The 23655-nt window shown below is 37.5% G+C and overlaps 1 protein-coding gene across 2 annotated transcripts in view; it reads left to right on the top strand.

Annotated features, from left to right (window-relative positions):
* The window catches only part of PHKA1 (phosphorylase kinase regulatory subunit alpha 1), a 136862-nt gene that overhangs the window by 56726 nt on the left and 56481 nt on the right, over positions 1 to 23655 (top strand). For both annotated transcript variants that reach the window (XM_054579583.1, XM_054579584.1), the window contains 6 exons: positions 1541 to 1594; positions 8461 to 8583; positions 11203 to 11298; positions 12247 to 12354; positions 14908 to 14986; positions 20949 to 21083. In XM_054579583.1, coding sequence (XP_054435558.1) covers positions 1541 to 1594; positions 8461 to 8583; positions 11203 to 11298; positions 12247 to 12354; positions 14908 to 14986; positions 20949 to 21083 — 595 coding nt within the window. The remainder of the gene's footprint in view (positions 1 to 1540; positions 1595 to 8460; positions 8584 to 11202; positions 11299 to 12246; positions 12355 to 14907; positions 14987 to 20948; positions 21084 to 23655) is intronic.

Raw genomic sequence — 23655 nt, forward strand, 5'->3', positions numbered from 1 at the left:
TCACATGTGTTTTCTGAATCTATTGCTATGATCGTATGATTTTTATCCTTTATTTTGTTTATATGGTATGCCATGTTAATTGATTTGGGGATATTGTACTATCCTTGCATCCCACAAATAAATCCCACTTGATCATGGTTTATGATCTTTTTGATGCATTGCTGTATTTGGTTTGTTAATATTTTGTTGAGGACTTTTGCATCTATGTTCATCAAGTATACTGGCCTATAATTTTTGTTGTTTGTATTGCCTTTATATGATTTTGGAATCCAGATAATGCTGACCTCATAAAATGAGCTTGGGAGCCTTCTCTTGAACATTTTAGAATAGTTATAGGATAGGTATTAGTTCTTCTTTGAATATTTGGTAAATTTCACCTTTGAAGACATTTGGTCCAGAACTTTTGTATGCTGGAAGTTTTGTATTACTGCTTCAGTTTCATTGGTTGTAATTGGTCTGTTCAGATTTTCTGTTTCTCCTTGGTTCAGTTTTAGAAGATTATATGTTTCTACGAATTTATCCAGATTGTCTAATTTGTTGACATAGTTATTTGTAATATTTTCTTATAAATCTTTGTATTTATATAGTACCAGTGGTTACTTCTCCTCTTTCAAATTCAATTTCATTTATTTGGATTCTCTCTTTCTTTTCTCGATGAGTCTGGTTAAAGGTTCATCAATCTTGTTTATCTTTTCAAACAACCAGCTCTTGGTTTCACTGATTTTTTTTTTTTGTCTCTACATCATTTATTTTCCCTGTGATCTTTATTACTTCCTTCCTTCTACTCACTTTTGGATTTGTTTGTTGTTTTAATAGCTCCCTCAAGTGTAAGGATCAGTGGTTTATTTGAGACTTTTCTTGTTTCTTGAGGTAGGCCTGTAACACTATGAATTTCCCTCTTAGGATTGCTTTCACCATTTGTGATAGATTTTGGGTTGTTGTGTTCCCATTTTCATTTGTCTCAAGGTATCTCTTGATTTCTTCTTTGATCTCATTGTTAACTGATTTATTGTTCAGTAATACGTTATTTAACCTCTTTGTGTTTTTGTGTTTTTCAGTTTTTTTTCTTTTAATTGATTATTAATGTCATACCATTGTTATCAGAGAAGTTGCTTGATATGATTTCAATCTTCTTAAATTTATTGAGATTTGTTTTGTGTCCTAACCTGTGGTCTATCCTAGAAAATGTTCCATGTCTAAATGAAAGGAGTGTGTATTCTGCTTCTTTCAGGTAAAATGCTCTGAGGGTATCAATTAAATCCATATAATCTGGCATGTCATTTAAGGACACTGTTTTTTTGTTAATTTTTTGTCTGGAAAATCTGGCTACTGACGTCAACGTGGTGTTAAAATCCCCTACTATGACTGTATTACTGTTGACCTCTCCCTTTATGTCCGTCAAGATTTGCTTTATATATTTAGATGCTCCTGTACTGAGTGCATAGATCTTTACAAGGGTTACAACAAACGATGTGTTTCTGAATAATTTTAAGGCTGGACCAATGTGCATACTTCTGACCTTTTTTCTCTGCATTCCCAGGGTCGTTATGGTTGCTGTCGCTTTCTACGAGATGGATATAAAACTCCTAAAGAGGTAGGTTCCTTCTCCCCAAAATGATTCCAAGGTAAAATGCTCACTACTATATGCAGCCCCATTCAGAAAAAATACTTAACCTCATTCATGGTACTTAAAATAATCACTAAATAGGATAACAATAACTGATGATTTCTACTTTTGTTGGGCTTAGTAGCCAAGTTCTGTTTGTCTTCCTTTCTGAATTAAATAAAATAGAGTAAGTATAGTTCTTCCACTTTTGTGGTTGGTTAGTTTCAGGTTGGATGCCGAAATCAGTGGATGAAAGCTTAGGCAGAAACACAATATTTGCATAGCCTCAAAGTATTTTCCCCTCAAATATTTAATAATGATATAGGGTAAAATTTTTCCATCATATCTTTCTGTCTCCCTTCTACTTTTTGAGGTTGGTTAGTTCTATACAGTTCATGATCTAGAAAAATTAATTTACTTTTGTGACACTTGTTAAAAATTTTCATTGGGTCCTGGCCTGCTGGCTCAGTTGGTTGGAACATCCTGTGCACCAAAAGATTATGGGTTCGATTGCCAGTCAGGGCACATACCTAGGTTGTGGGCTCAATCCCTGCATACAGGAGGCAACTGATTGATGTTTCTACCTCTTATCAATGTCTGTCTGTCTGTCTGTCTGTCTGTCTCTCTCTTTCCCATTCTCTCTCTCTCCCCCCTCCCTCCCTTCCTTCCTCTTCCTAAATCAATGGTCATATCCTCAGATCAGGATTGCAAATTTAAAAATATATATATATATATATTTAGAATTTTCTACGTGGAAGTACCAATTAAGAAAATTAAGTATTATTAACAGGAATGAATGATCAATAAGAAGCACTTTCATTGGGAATGTAAACATCAGTTAATACTTAGATTTGCTGGTTAAGAGCTATTACTATATATTTTTTCAATCATCGAGCTCAACTCTTGTGGTCTACTTCCTCTCTTAAACTTTATTGTTTAGCCCTGTTGACTTCTGCCCCTACCAATCTACTAAAATTATGCTCTGAAACTTCATCGTAATCTACTGTGACTGACCCAAAAGCCTTTCCTCAATCCTTATTCCACTTGACTTCTCTTTAGCACATCACTGTTACCTACCCCTAAGTTTTCTTGAAACTCTTTTCTTATTTCAGTTTTCACAACATTGCACAGCCATCCTAATTCTTTTCCTCTTTCTGTTCTTCACTCACCAAACTGTGAGGTTTTCCAAGAATCTGTTCTTCAGCTGTTCATTCATTATGTATAGGTATTGCATGTATAATTTTTGCTTCATGTATCACCTCATGAGGATGGTTCCCAACCCTCATCTCTTTTGTTTCTTTATAATTTTTTATTATGCAAGTATTATCTTTGCTATGACCTTAGAAAATGGAGAAAAATTGTACTAAAGGAAATGTCATCAAGAATTTTTCATTCAGATATTAATAGCTTTTGATATTTTAGTCTATATCTTGGCAATCTGTTTTTTTAACTTTATTTTTATTGTTTATACTATTACAATTGTCCTCATTTTCCCCCTTTGCCTACCTCCACCTAACCATTGCCCCCCTTTTCCTAAGGCCATCAACACACTGTTGTCCGTGTCTGTGGGTTATGCGTATATGTTCTTTAGCTAAGCCCTTCACCTTCTTTCATCCAGTCCCCCCTCCTTCCTCCCCTCTGATAGCTGTCAGTCCATGTATCCATACCTCTGTTTCTACTTTGTTTGACAGTTTATTTTATTCATTAGATTCCACTTATAAGTGAGATTATGTGGTATTTGTCATTCTCTGACTGGCTTATTTCACTTAGCATAATACTCTCCAGGTCTATCCATGCTGTTGTAAAGGGTAAAATTTCCTTTGTTTTTATGGTTGTATAGTATTCCATTGTGTAAATGTACGACAGCTTTTTTAACCACTCATCAGCTGATGGGCACTTGGGCTGCTTTCAAATCTTGGCTATTGCAAATAAGGCTGCAGTGAACGTAGGAGTGCATATATTCTTTTGAATTAGTGATTCAGGATTCTTAGGCTATATTTCCAGAACTGGGATTGCTGGGTCAAATAGAAGCCCATTTTTAGTTTTTTGAAGAAACTCCATACTGTTTTCCACACTGGCTGCACCAGTCTGCATTCCCACCAACAGTACACTAGGGTTCCCTTTTCTCCACAGCCTTGCCAGCACTTATTGTTTATTGATTTATTGATGGTAGCCATTCTGGTGGGTATGGGGTGAATATTTCATTGTGTTTCTTTTTAATTTTTAAAAATTTATTTTTAGACAGAGGGGGAGAGAGAGAGAGAGCGAAACAGCAGTGTGTGGTTGCCCCTCCCACACCCCCTACTGGGGACCTGGCCCACAACCCAGACATGTGACCTGACTGGCAATCAAACTGGCAACCCTTTGGTTTGCAGACCGGTGCTCAATCTACTGAGCCACATAAGCCAGGGCTCATTGTGGTTTTAATTTGTATGTCTCTGATGATTAGTAATGTTGAGCATTTTTTCATGTGGGTTGGCCATTTGTATGTCCTCTTTGGAGAAGTGTCTATTCAGGTCCCTTGCCCATTTTTTATTTGGGTTCTTTATCTTCCTGGTGTTGAGTTGTTTAAATTCTTTATATATTTTGGTAATTAATCCCCTATCAAATGTATCTTAGGCAAATATGTTTTTCTATATAGTGGGTTCCCTTTCCACTTCATCAGTGGTTTCTTTTGTTGTGCAGAAGCTTTCCAGTTTAATGTAGTCCCATTTGTTTATTTTTTTCCTTTTGTTTCCCTTGCCCTGGCAGAAATATTGGCAAAAACAGTGCTAATATAGATGTCAGATATTTTGCTGCCTATAAGTTCTTCTATGATTTTTATGGTTTGTGACTTACATATAAGTCTTTTATCCATTTTGAATTTATTCTTATGGATGGTGTAAGTTGGTCTTTTATTTTTTTTTGCATGTATCAGTCCAATTTTCCTAACACCATTTACTGAAGAGATTGTATTTACTCCATTGTATGCTCTTGCCTCCTTTGTCAAATATTAATTGACCATAAAGGTGTGGGTTGATTTCTGGCTTTCTGTTCGGTTCCATTGATCTATATGCCTGTTCTCATGCCAGTACTAGGCTGTTTGATTACAATGACTTTTTAGTATATTTTGATATCCTGTGCTGTAATCACTTCAACTTTGATCATCTTTCTCAAGATTGCTGAGACTATTTGTGTTCTTTTTTTGGTTCCATATAAATTTTTGAAATATTTGTTCTAGATCTGTGCAATATGCCATTGGTATTTCAATAGGGATTGTATTGAATCTATAGATTGTTTTGGGTAGTATGGGCATTTTAATAATGTTAGTTCTTTCTATCCATGAACATGGTACATGCTTCCACTTATTTCTATCTTCATCAATTTCTTTCTTCAGTGTCCTATAGTTTTCTGATTATAGGTCTTCTACCTTGTTGGGAACCATCCTGCCTGGTTTCAGGGACTGTAGCCTTGCCAACAGGCGAAAGGACCCCAAGGCTGGAGCTGAGCAAGGAGGCTTTGGGAAAATAGGCCACTGAGGAGAAAAAACCTGTTCCCCTGGTAGGGGCACCGCTCCTGCATCCCTCACATCAGCCAGCTTGGCCCCAGAAGATGGCTGGTTAGTCAATGATGGGTAAGACCCCTCGATGGCAGGGGCAATCTAAGACAGGCACAGTCGCATGGGGGCCATCAGGGAAGGACTTGGGGGACCTGGAGAAGGGGAAAAAGACCCTCACCCCTCAGCTTTGTTATGGCCGGAGTCCTCATTCTATCTGAAAGAAGTCTCCTTATCTCTTGGCTTTCTCTGCTCCACCTGCCTGACTCAGACTTGAAATAATACTAGAGGCAGGTACAGCCCTGATCTGGATCAGGCGATTCTCCAGGACAATTAGGCCTGGAAAAGGAATGTATTAAATCCTATGAAACTTACTTTGCTAAGAATGCCCTCAAGTTAATGAGTACTGATGTTTGGAGTCAAGCATAGAATGTGATCAGTTCCCAGGTTTCAGGGCCAAATGGGCACCACCCTGTCTACCAGACCCTGACCTGAGGCAAATCTCTGTGTTCCTTCAATCACAGCCTTTTGACATTGATTGATAAGCTTTGCATGCATGCTGTATACCCCCGCACATATCGTTCTCAATAAAAGCCACTTCAGGAGAAGAGCTGGGCATTCTCCACCCCCTTTTCCTGGCAGACCAAGAAGTGTCTGGAATGACTTATTTCCTCCATCTGCGGTGACCCAGGGGGACTCTGAGGGAATGGGGTACCCCCCATCACTATCTCCTTTGTTAAATTTGCTTCTAGGTACCTTATTTTTGGTGTTCTTGCAATAGTAAATGGGATTGTTTTCTTAGTTTCTTTTTTTGATAGTCCATAGTGGTGTATAAAAAAGTCATCAATTTCTGAATATTAATTTTGTATCATACTACTATGCCAAATTCATTTGTTAGGTCTAGTTTTTTGGTGAAATCTTTAGGGTATTCTATGTGCAATATTATGTCATCTGTGAATAATGAGAGTTTTACTTCCTCCTTTCCAATTTGGATGCCTTTCATTTTTCCTTCTTGTCCGACTCTTGTGGATAGGACTTCCAGTACTATGTTGAATAAGAGTGGTGAAAGCTCACATCCCTGTCTTGTTACTGATCTTAAGGGAAACTCTTAGTTTTTGCCCATTGAGTATGGTGTTTGTTGCAGGTTTGTCATATATGACCTTTGTTATGTTGAGGTATGTTCTCTCTATTCCCACTTTGCTGAGAGTTTTTATCATAAGTGGTTGCTGGATTTTATCAAATGCTTTTTTTTTGCCTCTATTGATAACATGTGATATTTATCTTTCATTTTTGTTTATATGATATATCACATTTATTGATTGGTGAATATTGTACCAACCTTGCATTCCCAGGATAAACCCCACTTGATCATGGTGTATTATCTTTTTAATGTATCACTGGGTCCAATTTGCTAATATTTTGTTGAGGATTTTAGCATTTATGTTCTTCAGGGATATTAGTCTATAATTTTCTTTCTCTATAGTGTCTTTATCTGGTTCTGGAATTAGGATAATGCTGGCTTTGTAAAAACAGCTTGGAAGCCCTCTCTCCTCTTGAACTTTTTGGAGTACTTTGACACGGATAGGTTTTAGTTCTCTGAGTGTTGGTAAGATTTACTTGTGAAGCCATCTGGACCAGGACTTTTGAATGCTGGGAGGTTTTTTTTTATTACTGCTACTGTTTCATTAGTTGTAATCGGTCTATTCAGATTTTATGATTGTTATTGATTCAGTTTTGGAAGATTGTGTTTCTAAAAATTTATACATTTAGCCTAGTTTGTCCAATTTGTTGGCATATAATTGCTCATAGTATTTTCTCACAATTCCTTGTATTTCCATGATATCAGTTGTTAATTCTCTTTCATTTCCAATTTTATTTATTTGGGTCCTCTATCCTTTTTATTCTTCATGAGTCTAGTTAAAGGTTCGTCAATACTATTTATCTTTGCAAAGAACCAGCTCTCTTTTTTTAAAACATCTTTTTTATTTATTTATTTATTTATTTTAGTCTCTATGTTACTTATTTCACTCTGATCTTTATTATTTCCTTCCTTTTATTCTCTCTGTGTTTTTTTTTTCTGGTTCTTTTAGGCTAGGGTTAGATTGGTTTGTTTGAGATTTTTCTTTCTTCCCAAGATAGGTCTATAATGCTATGAACTTCCCTCCCAAGACTGCTTTCACTGTTTCTCACAAATTTTGGGTTGTTGTGTGTTCATTTTCATTTGTTTCCAGGTAACTTTTTATTTATTCCTTGATCTTATTGACAACCCATTCATTGTTGAATAACATGCTATTTAGCCTCCATGTATTTAAATGTGTTTGAGTTTTTCATCGAAGTTGATTTCTAGTTTCATGTTATTATGATCTGAGAAAATGCTTGATATGTTTTCAGTCTTATTCAATTTGTTAAGATTTATTTTGCGCCCTAACATGGGGTCCATATTTGAGGAGGTTCCATGTGCACTTGAGAAGAATGTATATTCTGCTGCTTTGAAATGAAATGTTTTGTATATATCAATTAAATGCATTCAATCTAGTGTCTCATTTATGGTCACTGTTTCTTGATGGTTTTTTATCTGGAAGATCCATCTATTGATCACAGTGGGGTGTTAAAATTCCTTACTCTGACTGTATTGCTGTTGATCTCTCCCTTAAAGTTCACCAAGATTTTCTTTATATATATTTAGGTGATCCTATATTGCACACCCTCATCTCTTGCCATCTTCTAAACATTTCTGTTTGTATTTTGCGCTGCTATCTAAAACTTAAGAAATATAAAATCAAACTCATGTTTATATTTTTATTTTTTTATTGTTGTTCAAATACAGTTGTCTCCATTTCCCTCCCACTGCTGCCCCCCGCCCCACCCACCCAACCTCCCACTCTCGATCCTACCCTTCTTTGGCTTTGTCCGTGGGTCCTTTATACATGTTCCTTGATGACCATTCATCTTCTTTCCCCTGTTATTCCCCTCCTCCCTCCCACCTCCTCTCTGGTTACTGTCAGCTTGTTCTTTATTTCAATGTCTCTGGTTATATTTTGCTTGCTTGTTAGTTGTGTTGATTAGGTTCAAACTCAAGTTTATTAAAGATCGATCTCACTTCTTCATAAACCTGCCTGTAGTTTCATTATTATCCCAGTTCTAGTAGTTAGAAGTCACATCATAAAGTACTTGATAAGGCAAAGTAGTATGTAAGTGATCTGCCTTCTCTGAAACAAACTATCAATAGTGAAAGGTTATATTGTAATACCTCTGATCTAAAGATGTATATATGACCTTGGAGTGATAAGAAGGACGGTGTTTATTATGCTTTTACCAGGATCCCAATCGTCTATACTATGAACCAGCTGAGCTGAAGTTATTTGAAAACATAGAGTGTGAATGGCCATTGTTCTGGACATACTTTATCCTTGATGGGGTCTTCACTGGCAATACAGAACAGGTAATGCAATGGGGAAAGAGCTTTTTAGCACAATGTTCTTATTATGTCTTCCTCTTTCAGCTAAAGGTTGTGCCAACCCTGTGTCCAAATGGAAGTCTTCCTTAACAAAGAGGAAATACAGTTGTCCTTTAGAGACTCATAGTTGAAGGCACTAGGTTTTAGGATTTGGAAGACCTGGATATTGCCATCACTCAGACTTCGATTTTAAGAAATATAAAAAGCAAAATAGCAAGCCCTGTCTACTTGCCACAGTCATTAGTGGTACTCAAATTTACTTCCTGACTTTGTATGTATTTTTAATAATAAATCTTAGATATGATGTTCTCACTTTAGCCAAAAAATAAGAATAATAAAAAAAACCAACATTCCACTCATACCTATCTTCACCCCCCAAAACATGGTCACTATTGCTTTTTTTAGCTACGTGAATAAAGTAGTGTAGAAACCATCATTGGAAAACAGTGAGATTGGTAAACTAGGTCAAGTAAGTTTAGTGTCAGGAATTCTACAAATTGGCTATGGTCTAAACTTGGACATAAATCCAATGCAGTTGAAGTCAGTTATACTTGGCTACCTGAAATACAATTTTGGTAGGTAGGGTTACACTGAAGTCTCAGGGGCCAGCCCTGGCTGGTGTGGCTCAGTGGATTGAGCACTGGCCTGCAAACCAAAAAGTCATCAGTTCAGTTCCCATGCCTGGGTTGTGGGCCAGATAGATCCCTGATTGGGGGTGAAACTGATCAATATTTTTCTCCCTCTCTGTCTCCCTCCCTTTGCCTCTCTCTAAAATTAAATAAATAAATAAATCTCAAAAAAATTATTAAAAAAATAAAAAGATAAAGTTTCAGGGGACACAGGCACTTTTTACTCTAAATTTTAGTGAATTATAAAGTATCCATTTTTGAACATGCAAATAAGATAAGCAATAATAAAAATAACCTGCCCTATTTTCATCACCCTGATTTGATTCTAGCATTTTTCTCAGTCCTTCTCAAATTCTACAAAATTGTTTATCAAAAACTTTGGTTTCTCAAAAAAAAAAAAAAAAAGGAAAACGATTCATTTATCCAATATGCCTACTAAATAAAGAGCACATTTAGGTTATTTGAACTTGGGAACAGGAACAGGTTGGAAGGACCTGGGGGGAAAATAAAATACATATATAGCTTTAATACTGACCATGGAGTAATCCAAGTATTGTCATTGACTTATTCAGTTTCTTCATGCATACAATGAGAATAATTTTTGTCTATTAAGTAAAGAAGAAGATATATAAAAATTTCTTTGAATTTCACAGATAAAGACATGTTGTAAGTGCAGTTTAGAATCAGTTAAGCTATAATGAGACATATGTTTCTTTAAAATCTCCATGCTCTGCATATTTGAGAAATAAAAACTATAGGGATTATGGGAAAATAATGTTGGGGCACAACATTTATAAAGTTGGTCAGAAGTACATACAAAATGATAGGACCCTAATAAAAACAGTATCACAGATTTATACAAGTTAAACGGTTAAGAAATACAATAGATATGACACTTTTACCTTGAAAAGGCCTGAAATTTGCTTGTGGATATGTGCACCCACATTCCACCAGCTCACCCTGGCTCCAAAGCCCACCACCTTGTGTGCCAGAGGAAGAGAACAAAAGACAGCTAGCAAAAGAGTGAGAGGAAAGATAAAAAGAACATAGAATAGAGAGGAAGACTAAAAATAAGCTGACAAGAAAGAGGGGGAATTGAAGAAAAAGGAAAGAACAGAGCCATTCAGCCAGGGTGGCCATGAGAAAAGAGCAGCTCAGGAGTTACGAAGTGATGGAAGAGGGATTATCTGAAATGAGATGGAGAGTTGTAACACCACATGCAGATGGTATGGTTCATTGTTCTCCTGAGGTATGTATAAGTATGTGTTTTGTGTAACCTTCATGACTCAGTTCAGCTAAATGTGTTCTTAGTTAAAATTGTGCAGGAACATATGTGAAATTCATGTTATGCTCAGATTGTTCCCTAATATATCAAATGCACTGGAACTAATTTGTGTTTTCAAAATAACTGTTGTAGCAGAACTGACTGTATATTTTTCTACCATGAATTATAATGGTTTTTTTTCTTTTTATGTATCAGTAGTATACAACAAATTGTTAAACAACAATAACAGAAAAGTAAACTTGACCATAACATAAACTTAATTTGTCAGGTAAGATAGAGTTTTAAAAGCCAGTACTTATAAAGTGGAGAAACTATCCTTAGGGTAGTACATAGTGGGTAAATAAAGGCCTGTGGAGGCAGGCTGACTTGGACTCAAACCTGGGGTCAAACTTGTATTTGCTGTGTGATCTTCCACAAATTCATAAACTCTTAGAGCCTGAATTTCCTTGTAAAAAGTTTGTAATTATACATACCTCCTAGGATGTTTATTAAAATTAATTGTGTTAAAGCATGCAAAACTCCTACCATAGTGTCTGACCTACAATAAGCATGTAGTAAATGCTACTTCCTTTCTCACTTTTACTAGGAGAATGTGTTCCTTTTCAATAGGACCTTCTTTAGTTACAGCCCTTCCCTAGATCCCCAAATGGAACTTTCTCTAATTTTTTTCTCCCTTTCTTATACCAACAGGTTCAAGAATATAGAGAGGCTCTTGAAGAAGTCCTCATCAAGGGAAAAAATGGGGTCCCGCTTCTGCCAGAGCTGTACAGTGTTCCCCTTGACAAGGTGAGCTGGACAGTGCCTGAGCATGGAGCTGGGAGAAGAGGAGCAGTACCTCAATACTACTGCCTCCTTTGAGTCAAATAATTTTTACTATCTTCTGATTTTCATGTTATAAAAGTTTGTCTTTAGGTATAGGACAACAAAAGTATAATTTTATTCCATTGAAAATAAATGTTTAAAGCAGTCTTAGTTAAGACATTGTTGCACAGCAAGACAAGAGTAAGACCAAAATCTTAGGATGGTAGTTTCAAGGGTATATACTTATCCTCAAAATCACCAAGATTGATATATTAAATATATATGACATTTTTGTATGTCAACCACAACTCATTTAAAAAATAAAATTAATTGTTCAGAGACTGATTTTCTAAAAAGACCTAAACTTAAGTTTGAGAATGATATGGAGATCAGTAGGCAGAACCAGAGTGATGTTCTCTGTGAACTTTCAGGATTTGATATTCTTTGCTCTGAGGCCAGTAATCTGGGATAGTTTAGTAGATCAGTCTTGGCAAAAAGTATGTCTCCATTTTCGCAAAATGCCAGTCAGGAGTACCATTGTTCCTCTTCTCCATTGCAGAAGAGTGTTAGCCATGGGAGAGATGCATCCTTCCATTCTGGTGGGGATGGGGGGAAGAAGCTCCTAGCAATATCAACATTACCATTAGTAATAAAGCATTACCAGAGAGCTTGTTAGAAATACAAATTTCAGGCCTTCTCCTACACCTACTCAGTCAGAATTTGCCTTTGGATAAGATCCTTAGGTGATTTGTTTTCACATACAATGAGAGGAGTACTGCTCTAGACTGTAGTCATAGTCCTTGACTTTTCAGTGCATTGCATATGTGACTTTTATAGGGTATGAATCACAACCCAGACTCAGCCTTTTTGTTGCCTAATATTTTAAACCTTATATGACCCTTCATGTGGCCCTCTTTATCTCTTTTCTTTTAGGTTGATGAAGAATATCAAAATCCTCACACTGTGGACCGAGTCCCCATGGGCAAGTTGCCTCATATGTGGGGTCAATCTCTCTACATTTTAGGAAGCTTGATGGCAGAGGTAAGGGGAAACGTCAGGGCTCTTTTTCTGCTTTAGTCACCATAGTAATCAGTTTTATGAGTAGCTCAATAAATCTTGCCTTTTGTGTTCTGCCTTAACTATAGATTTTCCACCAGGTTCGTAGAGTGGGAGCATGGCCAGTCCTTGATAGAAATCTTTCCCCCTGGCAACCATGTCCCTCATGCTGCCCAGGGCTTCTCACATTGGCACTGTACCTGCAGTTGCCCTGGGATCAGGCCCTAGATCTTTCCCATTCAAAACGCCCCCTAGTGCCTTGCCTGGTGACTGACGAATGCAGTTGTGCTTAGACATTATATCTGATAATGGATGTAAGTGCTAACTTTTATAAGAAACATCATGTTTCATTCTTTAAGTGAATAAACTGATAAGATAATTTTAGTCACCATGAAAAATGGTTAGTAACACCATAATTTTTTTTATTTATTTGTTTTTTCGTAAGGGGCTCTTTAAATGTTTCATATATTAAATTCTGTTGAGACAGCTTTTAATGAGGCACTCAGAAATTTCTGTCCAGCTTATTTGTGACATTTTGAGCATATAGGAAGAGTTATTTTTCTCAAAGTCTTCCAGATTTACTGACAAATATACTTCTACATTGTAGATTATTATGGTAATCTATAACCAAGGCTCCTAGAGGATCTAGGGTGGGACTTAGCTATCCTTTCTGACCCAGACTCTTTGATCTGTTTATACATGACTGTTGACTTTCTGCAACTCTTTTTGTTTTTTTTTGTCTTGTTTTTCCCAGTTGTGTCGAGATATAATTGACATACATCACTATGAGTTTCAAGAAACAGTATATTAACCAATGGTTGTTGGCGCCAATTCAATGCCAATAGGAATCCCCAGTTTAGGGTACAGTGAAGAAAGAAATTCTGCTCAGTGCAAACACCTCAATTGTGATACAGCACAGCTGTGAAAACAGTACAACTGTGGAACAGCTCAATAGTGTTATAGCTCAATTATACAGTAGCAAAGCTGTAGAATAGCAGGGCTGTGAGGTAGTCCTGGGGTGAGGCAGCCCTGGGGGGAGGCCCCACTCCTGCTAGAGACTGCTTAGCTCTGATTTGCCTGCTTTTCTCCTGTCCACACCAGTCTGCCGTGCCCTACCTGGGTCTGCTCTGCATAATCTTCTATGCTCTGGTCTAGCGAGATGTCTTCTTCAGTGTTTCATCTACAGTGTTTTAGCTCAACCAGGGAAACACAGTCTTCAGTCTTCTATGGAAAGGGAAGGGAAAATGCATTCTATGAGCCAGAGGAGAGTGATTTAGATAGAGAGAAGTCCCCAATCCCTGGTCCTGATTGATCTGCCCTCATGCAGATCCTCACAGGTTGATTAGTCCAAAAGGCACTGTCCTGATTGGTCAGAATGGAGCTACCCTAATTGGTCAGTGAAGATGCTGTTGGGGGGATATAGCTGCACATCTCTGATTGGATGGGGAAAACCTTAGTCCTATTGGTTGAAATAGGATTTCAGGAACTCCTTTATAAGGGCTGGATGAGATGGCAGAAACACAGTACAGACAGGCAGTTTAGTGCAGGGTTCTCCTTGAAGAGTGGGAAGTCCCTGTTTAAAAACAGCTGATAGGCTCTGCTTTTAAATTTGGGCTCAGTGAGCCACCAGGAGCCCTTCTTGGTAGGTATGTTCTTTCTCCAGGTCCACAAGAATAAAAGTTTGATTATCTGTAGTTGACATTAATATGGATGTAGCGATAATGGGCGGAATGATTTGTTTAAAGTAATACTTCCCTTTCCCTGGCTGGTGTGACTCAGTAGGTTGGAGCATCCTCCCATAAACTGAAAGGTCACAGGTTCAATTTCTGGTCAGGGTACATGCCTATCTTGCGGGTTTTCGCCCTGGTTCGGACATGTATGAGAGACAACTGATGGGTTTTTCTCTCACATTGATGTTTCTCTCCCTCGCTTTCCCTCCTTTCCTCTTTCTCTAAAATGAATAAGCATGTCCTCAGGTGAGTATAAAAAACTATTAAAAAATAAAGTTATACTTCCATGGTCACTTTCTCATTCAATTAGAATAAATTAAATGGTATGAAAAAAGGAGATGAATACCTTTCTTAAGGGCAAAATGAGTTCATCCTATCTCATGAAGGACAGAAACTGGAATCAAGTCAAAAGATATCTGCTGAGCAGAAAGCATAGCAAATACTTGAATAAATGAGAAATTAACAGCACTAATGAGTAAAAATATTGATAAGGAGCATTGTGGTCTGATTGTCTAATCATGTACATCCAGAGAAGGTAGAGGTGGAACTAGAAAACTTTCTGTTTATCATTTATACCTTATTTCCAAAAAAAGGATTTGTGGCAGCCACTAGAAATTAACTGCACATAAAAATACTGTGGACATGAATTCAGGAGTTCAAACATTTTCATACAATGATAGTATTTGTTTCCTTTTCTTGCCTGTCTTTTACATGTTATGGTATAGAGTTATGGTACTGGTATATTGCTTTTCCTCAAACATTAGCTTTTTGAGTTATAATAATTTGTCTTTTTATGTTTTTTCTTTAGGGATTTTTAGCTCCTGGAGAAATTGATCCCCTGAATCGTAGGTTTTCAACTGTACCAAAGCCAGATGTCGTAGTTCAAGGTATGTATTCTTACCTCAGCAACAGAAACTTTATAGTAAAGATCTGGTTTGACCAATAAATGGTGACTTTATTCTTTATCATGTATTTTGTTAGACTTAAAAAAGTGTAGAATGAACTTGGTTCTGTTTGGTTTCAAAATTGTTATTAATCTTAATTATGAACAAATGTTTAATAAATGAGTCTCATTATTTTGTTATTTGACACTTTTTAAAAAAATCAACATATATTTATTCACCTAATTAACTGAACAAGACAACAGCAAAGTTAATCTATAATGAGACTCTTCACTCTTGCCTGGTATTTGGTAAAATTCTATTATTGGTCTTCTTTTAATCACAAAATTATATATCACTCACTAGTGATTTTAGTTTTCTAGAGAAAGAATGGTTCCAAATACAATTTGTACACTAATTTATTTAAAAATACTTTACTTCTGCACTGGTCAGTGTGGCTTAGTTGGTTGGAGTGTTGTCCCATAAACTGAAAGATTGCAGGTTCGATTCCTGGTCAGGGCACATGCCTGTGTTGTATGTTCAGACCCTGTATGAGAGGCAACCAATCAATGTTTCTCACATCAATGTTTGCCTCTCTCTCTCCCTCCCTTCCCCTCTTTCTAAAATCAATAAACATGTCTGTGGGTGAGGATTAAAAAATACTTTATTATGTTAGTAATCAAAAAATTAAAATAATTGAAAGTACCAATTTTCATTTATTAAAAAATACAACATTCAATTGAGCAATAGTGTAGGGAAACTAGTACTCCTTTGCATTATAATTTCATACAGTCTTTCAAGAAAGTATTTTGGACATATTTATTATAAGAAGCCAAAATTTTTTATATCTTTGGACATAGTAATTCTTGTGTTTCTAGCCTAAAGAAATAATCCAAAGTGTGGGAAAAGCCATAGAATCTTGAAAATATTTATTTTAGCTTATTTTAAACAGATTAAATTGAAAACCATCTAAATGTCCAACATAAGGTATATTGTTTTCTATCAAAAAATTTTAACCCTGATGCCAAGGAAGAAAATGTTATGATATTGAGAATTAAAAGGAAGAAAACATAATCATTTTTCTCCTTATTTCCACTTTTAATTAATTGTCATTTGCACTTTGTTTAAGGCTGGATATTTTGATTCTTTATTACTTAGCTAATATTTTTTAAATTTTATTTTTATTGTTGACACTATTACAAATGTCCCCGTTACCCACCCACCTTTACCTACCTCCACTAGCCCCCACCCCTGTCTCCCTCTGGCCATCACCATACTGTTGTCTGTGTCCATGGGTGATGCACATATGTTCTTTGGCTAATCCCTTCACCTTCTTTCATGTGTCTCCAGGAGCCAAAAGACGTTCATATTGTTCCTTATCACCTTCCAGGGGTGGGATGATTTGAGGGGAACAGCATTAGACGTGTACCTAGGAGTGAGTCTTGACTCTGACATCTCCTAGCTATGTCACCTCGGACAAGTTGCTCCTCCCCTTTGGGCTGGGATTTCCTGCCTGGACATTGTGGATGGCACCACTGGGCTTGGGGGGAGATCAGTGAAGAGCCGACCTGGTGTGCAACCCAGAGCAGACCCTCAATAAACGTCAGCTTCCTTCCTTTTGCGGTGGGACAAAGCTTGTGCTGGAGGTGGGTGGGGGCAAGAAAGCAGCCACAGCACCGGGCTTGTGGGCTGTCCCCACCCTGCAGAGGGACACTTGGGGGTGTTTCTGGGCTTAAAATCAGTCAGCCTTGTTTCTTAAGACAGCCTCCTACCAATCAAAAATTATTTTTCTGGTTCCTTCTGCCCATTTTTAAATTTCCTTTATACACCCAAGAAATATTTATTGAGCATAGTACGTGCTGGGCTTTGCATAGAGGTTGTTTGGGTACAGGTTGGGGACCACAAGGCCCCCGTGATCCCACTGGCCCTCAGGGTAGGGATGGGGCATGCAGGAAGTGGCCGAAATGACAGACACAACACTCCCGCTCCCCTGACATCTTTTTTACTCATCTTGGGGAGTTAGGGGGAAGTCAAGTTCTTAGTGATGATTTCATCCAGCAGCCCCTTCCTGCTCCTCTGACAGCTGTCAGTCAGTTCCATGTACCCATCTTCTGTCTCATTTTGTTCATTAGTTTATTTTGTTCATTAGATTCCACATATAAGTGAGATCATCTAGTATTTGTCTTTCTTTGACTGGCTTATTTCACTTAGCATAGTAATCTCCAGTTCCATCCATACTGTCGCAAAACATAAGAGTTCACTTTTAAGCACTCTTTACTTCTGGAAACACTTTCTTCTCCCATCATCATGATATTATAGTCTCCTGATTATCTCTGCTTTCTTTCAAGCATTCCTCTTGTGTCTTTTCTGCTAGTACTCCTTTCTTCTCATACCCTTTTAATGGTTGTATACTTAGTCTTATACTCTTGTCTTTCTGCATTTACACCCTTTGTTAGTTTCCTAGGGCTGCCTCCTTCATAATAAAGTTGCTTATATGGCTCCAACTATTGCCTCTTTGGAGAGTACTCCAAACCTTTACTTTTTGTTTCTAACAATCATAAAAAATTTGGAGTTATCTACTCTATACAAAACACTGGGCCCTGGCTGGTGTGGCTCATTGGATTTAGTGCCGGACCATGAACCAAAAGGTTGCCGGATCGATTCCCAGTCAGGGCACATACCTGGATTGTGGGCCAGGTACTCAGTTGGGGGCGTGCAAGAGCCAACTATCGATGTTTCTCTTGCATATTGACATTTCTCTTTCTCCCTTCCCCTCTCTCTAAAAATAAGTAAATACGTCTTTTAAAAAACACTGGGCTAAATTCTATAAAGGTATTATGAATTCTAGTCCCAATACCTATAAAATATCTTTACCACTTTCACCTCAGTTGCAAACCTGACCTCTTTTTGTCTCCATTCCATCATTTTAATTGTCCCTTAAAAAAGCAGGTATTTCCAACCTTTCTTATCTGTCTCAATGACTTCATTGTTATCCTAGTCTCCTAGAGTAGAAAGCTCGAGGTGATTTTTGACTCCAGTAACATGATCCAACATGGTACTAAGTCCTGTTGTGATACTCCTCTGAAAGGTCTCCAGTCACTTGACTTTGGGGTTGGTTATATATGGAAAATAATCCTATGTACTTTCTAAACCTTCTTATACTTGATATGCTATGTGGTCATACAGGTAGTCTTTGCTTATCAATGTATATAGCAAATGCAATACAAAAAACCATTCATCTTCCCCTCCCATGAGAAATCTTATTCTCCTTTCAGGATTATGCCATCTGGCTATATTGATCTCCTGGTTTTTCTAGTTCATTCACTGAAGAGATTGATGCTTGGCTCACAGCCTTCTTCTTCTTCCCTAACTCCTGCCATAGTGCTAGATTTCAGCATTGGTGTGAGTGCCCTCAAACATTTTAGCTTCTAATTTCTTTGATATTCATAACCCTAGTAATCTTTCCCTCCACCTCTACCTTAGCCAATCATTTTGAAGAGCAAGGATCAAATTTTAGAACCACCTCAGGTATTTTCTGTTTCAAAAAAATCCCAGTTTCTGGTAATAGCTACATATTATTTCAGTTTTCTTTCCCCCCCGCCCCGCCCCATTTCACTTGTGTCTATTTTCTCCTAGTCTGCCCTTCCCTACCTCTTGGTTGATCATATAAATACTTCTGCTACACCCACCAGAAGAATCATAGCTCCAGATTAATCTTACAGTCTGCATTTTCTGATGCTATACCTGACCTGCTGAAATCTACTGGGGAAAAAAATCACACGAATGAGCAGAGTGATAGCACTGTAAATCCTTGGTCCCCAACTCAGCTAGGTCCACAATACCTCCTGTTAGTCCTTGTTCTTATCATTAGCCAGCATTTTCATTGTTCTCAACCACTATTCCAAATCTTCTCTGCTTTCAACACCATCCCTTGATTTCAACCTCATTTTTGGCTTGCTACTTCACTCTGGGTAATCTTAATATTCTCATCTTTGTCACTTTCCCAACACCCCATCACAATCTTATGTCTTCACCCATCCTTGCTGCCTTTCCTTCAGCCTCAGAAAAGATGTTTCTTCTCTTCAAGGCCAACTTTTCTTTTTTATGCTTAATTCTGTTTTCTTAGCCTTCTTAGAATCCTACTCTTTCCTTTAATCTTTGAACTTTTTCTGTGTTGGTTCTGTTTTTTAGTCCAGTGACGTGTTCCTCTCCCTCTAGTTATCCTATCCTTCCTTTCTCATCCAAACTTCCCCCTCTATATTTCATTAATTCTGTAGTCCTTTACAATCTAGCTCAGTATTCCTTGGAAAATTTTTTTTGCTTAACTTATTACCAAACTCAATAGGGAGTTTTCAATCCATATTATAGTGAATCTTTCTGTTTGATTTATCGTTTATCTTTCTGGAAACTCTTAACTCTTCTGTGATAACCATACTTCCTTAGATTGCCTTCAACCTAAATTTTGTACTTTTTTGTCTCATTCTGAGCTTCCTTCTTCTCTTTGTCCCCTAACTGTTGGTCTTCCTAAGAGTTCTGTTTGTATTGCACTGTTCTTCTTACTCAGAATATTTATTCTTGTCTCTCAGGCTCCACCTATTTCAAACTCTTTCCTTTTTTTACCTCCTCACTTCTTCCCTCTCAGAAGATGACCCCACCTCCTATAACAGAGACAATATGAGCCATGGGACAAAAACCCCTGACTATTGCCCCCAGGATTTTCTTTATCTGCTCATTTCTTTATTAAAAATTTTAAAAGATTTTATTCATTTATTTTTAGAGAGAGGGGAAGGGAGGGAGAGAGGTAGAGAAACATAAATGTGTGGTTGCCTCTCGCGCGCCCCCTAGTGGGAAACCTGGCCCGCAATCCAGGCAGGTGCCCTGACTGGGAATCTAATTGGAGAGCCTTTGGTTCACAGGCCGGCACTCAATCCACTGAGCCGCACCAGCCAGGGATATCTGCTCATTTTTTAAATGTTGAAATTTGTCATGGTTGTATTCTAGATCCTCTTCTTGTCTATATATTTTCCTTGACCCATCTCATCTCTTTTTATGCTAATGCTCTTTATTCTCTGTCAGTGTCCTTTAAGACAGTCCCACTTGGTTGTCTCACATGCACTTTAAACCCAACATAGGAGGAGGGACCCAAAAACCCTGGAATTATCTTCTAGAAATTCTTCTAGAATTACCTTCTAGAAGGCAGACCCCCTGCAGTACAGGTTTTCTCTGCTAGGAAAGTGTTCTAGGAACCCATCTGTATCAGTGTACCAGCAGGTGTTGTGAGAGGCTGTGTTCAGCTTCAGTGAATTTTTTTTGAAGACTCTTTCAACATGTTTGTCAACTTTATGATGAGTGATTTACAAACACACCTGCCCACACAGTGTTCAGTTTTTGACCAACAACAGCATGACCCCCATTCACCTGATCTCATCCCAAGCGGCATCTTTTTTTGTTTGTTTGTTTCTCTGGATCAAAAAAGGACCTCAACGGGAAATGTTTTGCCAGTTTGGAAGAGGTAAAACAAAAAACAGCAGAAGCACTAAAAGGCATCAAAATCAATAAGTTCAAAAACTGTTTTGAGCTGTGGAAAAAAATGTCTCAATAGGTGTATTGCATCAAATGAAAAGTACTTTAGTACTTTAGTGTTTGCATCAAACACCTCATGTTGCATTTTTCTTATTTAACCATGGAACCCCAGCTATAAAGACAATGTACCATTCTCTAGAACACATAGATACTTGGCCAAAAACCAGAATATGATACTCTGGTCATGAGATCTTTTTTCCTTTTATATTTATATAATATCATTATGCACCTAGCATGATGATTATTTCATCAAGTTTCTCCAATTATTATTCATTCCCTCCCCTTTTTTTTCTCTTCCCTTCAGAAAAATAATGTGGTCTGAGACATTTTATGATCTTACTGAAATAAAATTTTTTGTTGACCTCATTTCCTTTCTTTCTTACAGTTTCCATTCTAGCTGAGACAGAAGAAATTAAGGCCATTTTAAAGGACAAAGGAATCGATGTGGAGACCATTGCAGAGGTGTACCCCATCAGAGTACAACCAGCTCGTATTCTCAGCCACATTTATTCCAGCCTAGGTAAGGAGATTGGCCAGCCTGCTAGCATCAAAGCATTATTTGATACAAGCTGGTTTCTTTCCTTTTTATTTTATCTTAATCTCATATTGTCTTATTAAACTGGATCTTAGAAGGAATTTAGAGTCTCTGGAATATAAGTTTCTAACACTATATGTCCTGAGCAGGATTGATCATTTTAGGTGTGTTTTATGAACTTTTTGGGACAGGGCATGACTGTCACCAGGCAATATTGTATCTCCATTCCAAGCGTGTGCATAACTAACATGTTCTCCCCTTTCCAGGGACTTATATTTTCATTTTGAATACATACTAATTTTACATAGAGTAATAGCCAAAGAACTTGTTTTTAGGTCTTTTATACTTTGTCATGTAATGAATTGGTTGACAATCTAAAGAAATTCTACTTCTTAAAACAATACTTGTTTTAATTAGTACTTATTTTTATTCAATTTATTTATTAAACTTAGTGATGGACACATTAAACAAATCACTACAAATTACAAGTTTACACAACTTACTACAAATATCACATTAAACAAATGACTACACTGTTAACTAAAAAGAGATATGCAGAATTTCTAAACTACCATTGTGGAAGTCTGAATAATGGCTCCCAAAGATATCCAGTCATAATTCTTGGAGTCTGTGAAGATTACCTTATATGGAAAAAGAGACTTTGCAGGTATGATTAAATTGAGGGTCTTGAGATGAGGAGGATTACCATATATTATCCAGGTGAATTTTAAATGTAATCACAAGTGTCCTTATAAAAGGAAAACAGAGGGAAATGAGACTATAGAAGTAGATGGACAACAGAAACAAGAGATCAGAGTGATGTAGCTGTGAGCCAAAGCTTTCCAAGGAATACCTACAAACCTCTAGAGGTTGGAATTGGCAAGGAACAGATTCTCCCCTGGGGCTTCCAGAAGAAACCAATCCTGCTGTCACTTGATTTTATTTTATACCTGTAGACTGATTTTGAACTTCAGACCCCCAGAACTGTAAGGAAATAAATGTGTGTAGTTTTAAGCCACTAAGTTTGTGATAATTTGTTATAGCAGAAATAGGAAAGTGATACACATTTTGGTACTTGGGAAGTGGGGTTTTGCTGTAACAAATATCTGAAAGTGTGGAAGTGGCTTTGGAATTGGATAATGGATAAATCCTGGAAGAATATTGGGTCACAGGATGGAAAAAGTTTAGATTTCCTTAAACAAACTGTTACAGAGGCATTGATGGTAAGGGCTGAGAAGGAAATGAGGAACATGTTATTGGAAACTTGAAGAAAAGGATCCTTGTTATATAGTGACAGAAGACTTAGCTAAATTATGTCCTATAGTTGTGTGGAAAACAGAACTATAAATGCTGAACTTGGATATTTAGCTGAGGTGCCTTTCAAGCAAAGTGCTGAAATCATGGCCTGTTAGTTTTTCTTGCTGCTTATAGTAAAATGCAAGAGGAAAGAGATAAATTGAGGGAAGAACAGTTAAGCAAAACAAAACAAACCAATGCAGGACTTAATGAAATTATCCCCCAATCTAGATTGGAAAAGATAAAATTACTTGAGATTTACTGTCAGGAAAGCAAGCTCTGGAAAAGTAGTCAAGGGTGTGGCTGGCTAGACAACCTTTTGCTACTGCTTCGGAAAGAACAAAAAAATTGGGGTATTCATTCACACAGAGGAGTTTTTAAAGAGATTGGGCCTATGAATCATGAATCCCATCAACCATCTCAACAGAATCCTCCCAGGAATAGAAATGGAATTATCCACGCACTATCTTGGGGAGGACTCTCTTGTCTAATGGCTTGAACCCTCACCATGTATATGTAAGACCTAGAAGGTTTTTAAGAATGTTTACCAGCAGAAACACTGCCATCTTGGATTAAAAGGAACAGAGGGAGGACAAGAAGAAAGAACAGTGTTAGATTTCTGAAATTCTACAGTCAGGAAGGCTTGATAAAACTACCCAGCTGCAAACACGTGCTACCCTTCAAGAAAAAGAAAGGATGACTTCAAGGAAGGTGCCTTGGACCCAGAGGGCAGAACCTCAAGCCACAGAAGATTACTACCACTCCTTGAAACCTAAAGAAGTTCGCCCAGTGGATTTCAAAATTGCGTGGGGCCCTGATTTCTTTCTCCCATCCATTTTCTCCCTTTCAGAATGAAAATGTCTATAACTTGTATTCTATGCCTGTGTTTTGAATGGAGATGACTTGCTCTCTATTTTCAAAGGTCCACAGATGGACAGGAATTTTGCCTTAGCGTGGATCATACCCAGATTCTCACCTATACCTGATTTAGATGATAAGATTTGGGACTTTTGGGGTAATGATAGAAGAGATTGTGGACTTGAGTTAATGCTTTAATGTGTTGAGAATTTAGAGGATATTGGGATGCAGTGAACACACTTTGCATGTGGAAGGGATGTGAATCTTTAGGGGCCAGTGGAAAGCTGGTGGAAGGCCCTCCAAAGATATCTAGGCCTTATTTTCTTGAACCTGTGAACCTTATCTTACATGGCAAAAGGGACTTTGCAGGTGTGACTAAATTAAGGAGATTTAGATAGGGATG

This window comes from Pteronotus mesoamericanus, unplaced genomic scaffold (assembly GCF_021234165.1).
Source record: "Pteronotus mesoamericanus isolate MK-2021 breed Mesoamerican mustached bat unplaced genomic scaffold, CSHL_Meso_final contig_55, whole genome shotgun sequence".
Lineage (NCBI taxonomy): Eukaryota > Metazoa > Chordata > Mammalia > Chiroptera > Mormoopidae > Pteronotus > Pteronotus mesoamericanus.